We start from the raw sequence: 3,725 nt of genomic DNA, 5'->3' as shown, positions 1-3,725 counted from the left end.
CCCTGTTCTTGTATAAACCACGCATGTTATCAAACATCTTTAGTAATTAGGTTACAAATATTCTCCATATGAACGGGACAAACTTTCGTTCTTCTCGAGGATATATATGCGTTGCCCTTTCACTTGTATGAGAACACCTTAAAGTGTTGGTCTCTGTTATTTTATGCGTGGTAAAGAAGAAGATGTTTCTAGAGAGCTACCCTAATCAACTCATAATATTTTATTATTCCTAGTGTGTATCATCTCAATTAAATATTAAAAAAGATTGCTTTGTTCTATGTGATAAAACACTAAAATCTTAAAATACTTAATACCCATATCGTGTATCGTATAATTAACCCTTATCTCTTGATAATAGAAAGAATAGAATGTTAGCTGGTTTAGGGTTTGCATATAGCTGGTTTTGGGTTTGCATAACCACTGTAGATTGGAGCACACTCATTAAATATCATTATTCTTACCTGTGAAAACAAAGCATTTATTTTACGACTAAAATGTAAGTAGGTAATGGTCCCATTCATTCATCTTGTCTATTTCTATGTGGAAACGTGCCACCCCAAAATTACGCTCACAATTAAAAATTAAGTTGCCCAATAGAGACCCTGCACAAAGTAGATATTAGTATCCAGTTCTATAATAAGAAAAAAATCTATATTTTAATAAAAGAATACTTTTATTCTTTGACATTTTTGATATGTGTCATTCTATTAGGCATCCTAATTAATATATATTTTATTCTCCTTTTTCCATGTGTAATATTATTATGTCTCCTAATTAATGCATACAATTTGTCAACTCTATTTCAAATTACAAATTTTAAATTTCTCACTCTAATTACATTAAATTAATAAATTAGAATAAAAATTAAAATAAAATTAATACAAATTATAAAATGATATAATTTCACATATTTATTTAAATCAATGATTAAAATATATATAACTAAAAAAATCTCTTAATTAATAATTTATTTAAAATAATTAATTAAAATTTTTGAGTTTTTACTATAAAAATTTAATTAATTTTATAACCGTGGTTCTCACAGGTTATAAACTAGTATATAATATAAAACAGGAATAAAGAATAGTTATTGATGTAGAAAGCTATGTATCATTTCTACTCTTGGTTATTCAAATAAGACTGTACTATATCCACTTTTAGTAATTAAATTAGATTCCTTTTGTACACCAGCTTTTGTTTATCCCAACTCGCATGTTTTATTTTCTATTTTTGGTCTAATTTATAATCTACTTACCTCTATTCATTGTAAAGAGGTATGAGCTTATAAAATAACTATATTCAAACCCAAGTCACTTTAGGCTATATATGAGATTGGGAGCCCCAAAAACATGGCAAGGGTGATAAGAAGAAGCTAAGGTGGTGCTAGAAGAAGACAGTTGGCACACATCGATCAGGGACGGACACAAGATTTCATTGTAAAAATGTCACAAGGTGTCACATGAAATTTAAGTAGACATGATAGTAGAAAAAAAATATTAAAATTTTTTTACACTGCATATACGAAAGTTAGAGATTGTCGGTGTCACTATGGGACACCATATAAAACCGCCAATAACACTGTTTCTCTCTTTCAACAGCTACATGTCATTCGCAGACCCCGAAAGGGGAAAAGTTAAAGTGGAGCTCGGCTAAATTAATTGACACCCAGTACTCATAATTCAACAAGCAAATCAAGACACCACAAACCAGTTACTTCTTGTGCATCAAAGGGTATGATTTTTATATCATTGGAAACACATCAAATCTTTACAATAACAGTACCAAATCTCCTCTTTGAAGATCATTAACACTATTATATGTAAATCTTACAAGTCATCTTTGGCTTGCTATAGACTTGATATAAGCAGCCACAATCCTATGATTAAACATAAAATAGTAGTAATATGTATCCTAATCAAGTACTTAATTACTTATGCTTTAGGTAAATATGCATATATCTTATATGAAGTTATGAACACACTTATATACATAATCATATGTGAAATTTCTTCAACATAATCAACTTACCTGTTTGAAAAAATCGATCTTCATCAATTAATTCAACCTCCCCAAGCTCAAAGCAGCTTCGACATCCAATCTCCATGCATAGCCACCGGAATCCATCTTCCAGACGTCGCAAGGCACAGTGATCTGCTTCTTTTTCTCCGATAACTTATACACCAATCTCACTCTGCATGAAAAAGCTGGCCAGTATTTTACTACCGCCGCTTTTGCACATAGCCGCACCAACACCTCACACGGCGGTGCTCCACCGTCAGGATTTGGATCCACCATCCTCCGGTACGCTCGATTCACCCACTGGACCTCATTGTAACTGTTGGATATGAAACTCGGACAGCTATCAATCTCCAGATCTTTCATTATCTCATCGTCCATACAACGTAACCATCTCCCATCTTCACACATTCCTGTAACAGATTCCATCGTGATCCACGACTCAATCACCGCTCCTCGCTTCACCGTCATCGCCAGATCTACTTCATGCAGAACTACCGACGGCGGACCCGGCGTTATCAAACTACCGATAATATCACTCCTGTTATGTCCAGACACATCGAAACTAATAAACTCCGGGACTTTCCCCACCGGATCTGTTACAACAAACTTACCTCCGTTTGAAACCTCCAGCATCGCCATCGTCTCATCCAAACTCCGCCATCGTTTACCATCATCTACCACCGTCAGTTTACACTTTCTCGCCATCTTCTTCTTCACTCGAACGTACTTCCGCTTTGGTCTCTTTTCCTTCAACGGAAACACTCCGACTGACCTCTCCACCGTTACCGGCCTCGGCGCTATCGGCCGGTATCTCAACATGATCTGATTAATTATCATCTTGCTCTTCGGATCTCCGCCGGCGCTTCCAGTCTCACCACGCCTATTTCCACCTCCCATACCTACTTCTCTCCTTATTATCTCTTTCTCTCTCTCTAAACCTAACCGGAAATAAACGGAGGCGATGAAAATCATCATGGTTTAGTGAGAATGTGAGATAGAAAACTGGTCGCCGGAGAATGGGACACGTGTCTAGGGCAATGCAATAAGATTAAGAACATCAAAGAAAGGTTATTGGTTGATTAAGATTAGATGGGTCCCACCTAAAAGTAGCGTATCATTTCTTGAAGCACTTCCGATAAAGAGGACACGTATGAGGTCTTTTTTTTTTTAAAATAAAGTAGGTAAGTGGTTCTTTGTCAGCAAATGAGACGCGTGTCCCTTAGGTGAAAATTTGAATACCTTTTGGTGAATCACGCGCCTAATTATGCGCGTGTAGTTAGAGTGTTGTGGGGTAGATGAGCACAAATAGACCAGTCGATTTCTACGGTATCATTCATAGAACACACCGGGCGGTCATTATTCGGTTTATTTTAATTAATGTTTATTATTTTATTAATTCGTCAACATATGGAGAAAAAAAATATCGAGAACAGACAAGGTTTTATTTATCACAATTTCATAAATTATTCTGGTATAGATACAAAAATAGCAGAAATTGTCTCGATCAATTTAAATTGCATCCAAATGAGGTATTTAATAGGTTTAGGTAACAATGATATTGATATTTTTAGTATATTTGTTAAAATATAAAAATAAAAATTATTCTAGCAATTTTCTTTTTGTACAAAAATAAATACACTGAATTATTTATGAAAAAATGATTCCATATATTAATTTTCTTTTTGTTGCATATATTTTAATGGTCT

The 3,725-nt window shown here is 34.3% G+C and overlaps 1 protein-coding gene across 1 annotated transcript; it reads right to left on the bottom strand.

The window, feature by feature from the left end:
• Window positions 1-427: 427 nt before the first annotated feature.
• On the bottom strand, window positions 428-3,063 carry LOC145167195 (uncharacterized). Its single transcript, XM_079086309.1, has 2 exons — window positions 2,029-3,063; window positions 428-602 (listed from the first exon to the last, which is right to left on the bottom strand). The coding sequence occupies exon 1, from the start codon at window positions 2,992-2,994 to the stop codon at window positions 2,056-2,058; it is 939 nt and encodes a 312-aa protein (XP_078942435.1). The 5' UTR covers window positions 2,995-3,063; the 3' UTR covers window positions 428-602; window positions 2,029-2,055.
• Window positions 3,064-3,725: the final 662 nt, after the last annotated feature.

The sequence above is a fragment of the Lactuca virosa genome, chromosome 3 (genome assembly GCF_052849685.1).
Source record: "Lactuca virosa cultivar CGN04683 chromosome 3, Lactuca_virosa_CGN04683_v6, whole genome shotgun sequence".
NCBI classification, from domain to species: domain Eukaryota; kingdom Viridiplantae; phylum Streptophyta; class Magnoliopsida; order Asterales; family Asteraceae; genus Lactuca; species Lactuca virosa.
Note: the sequence above shows the minus strand (reverse complement) of the source record. Positions and strands in the feature narration are given on the sequence as shown.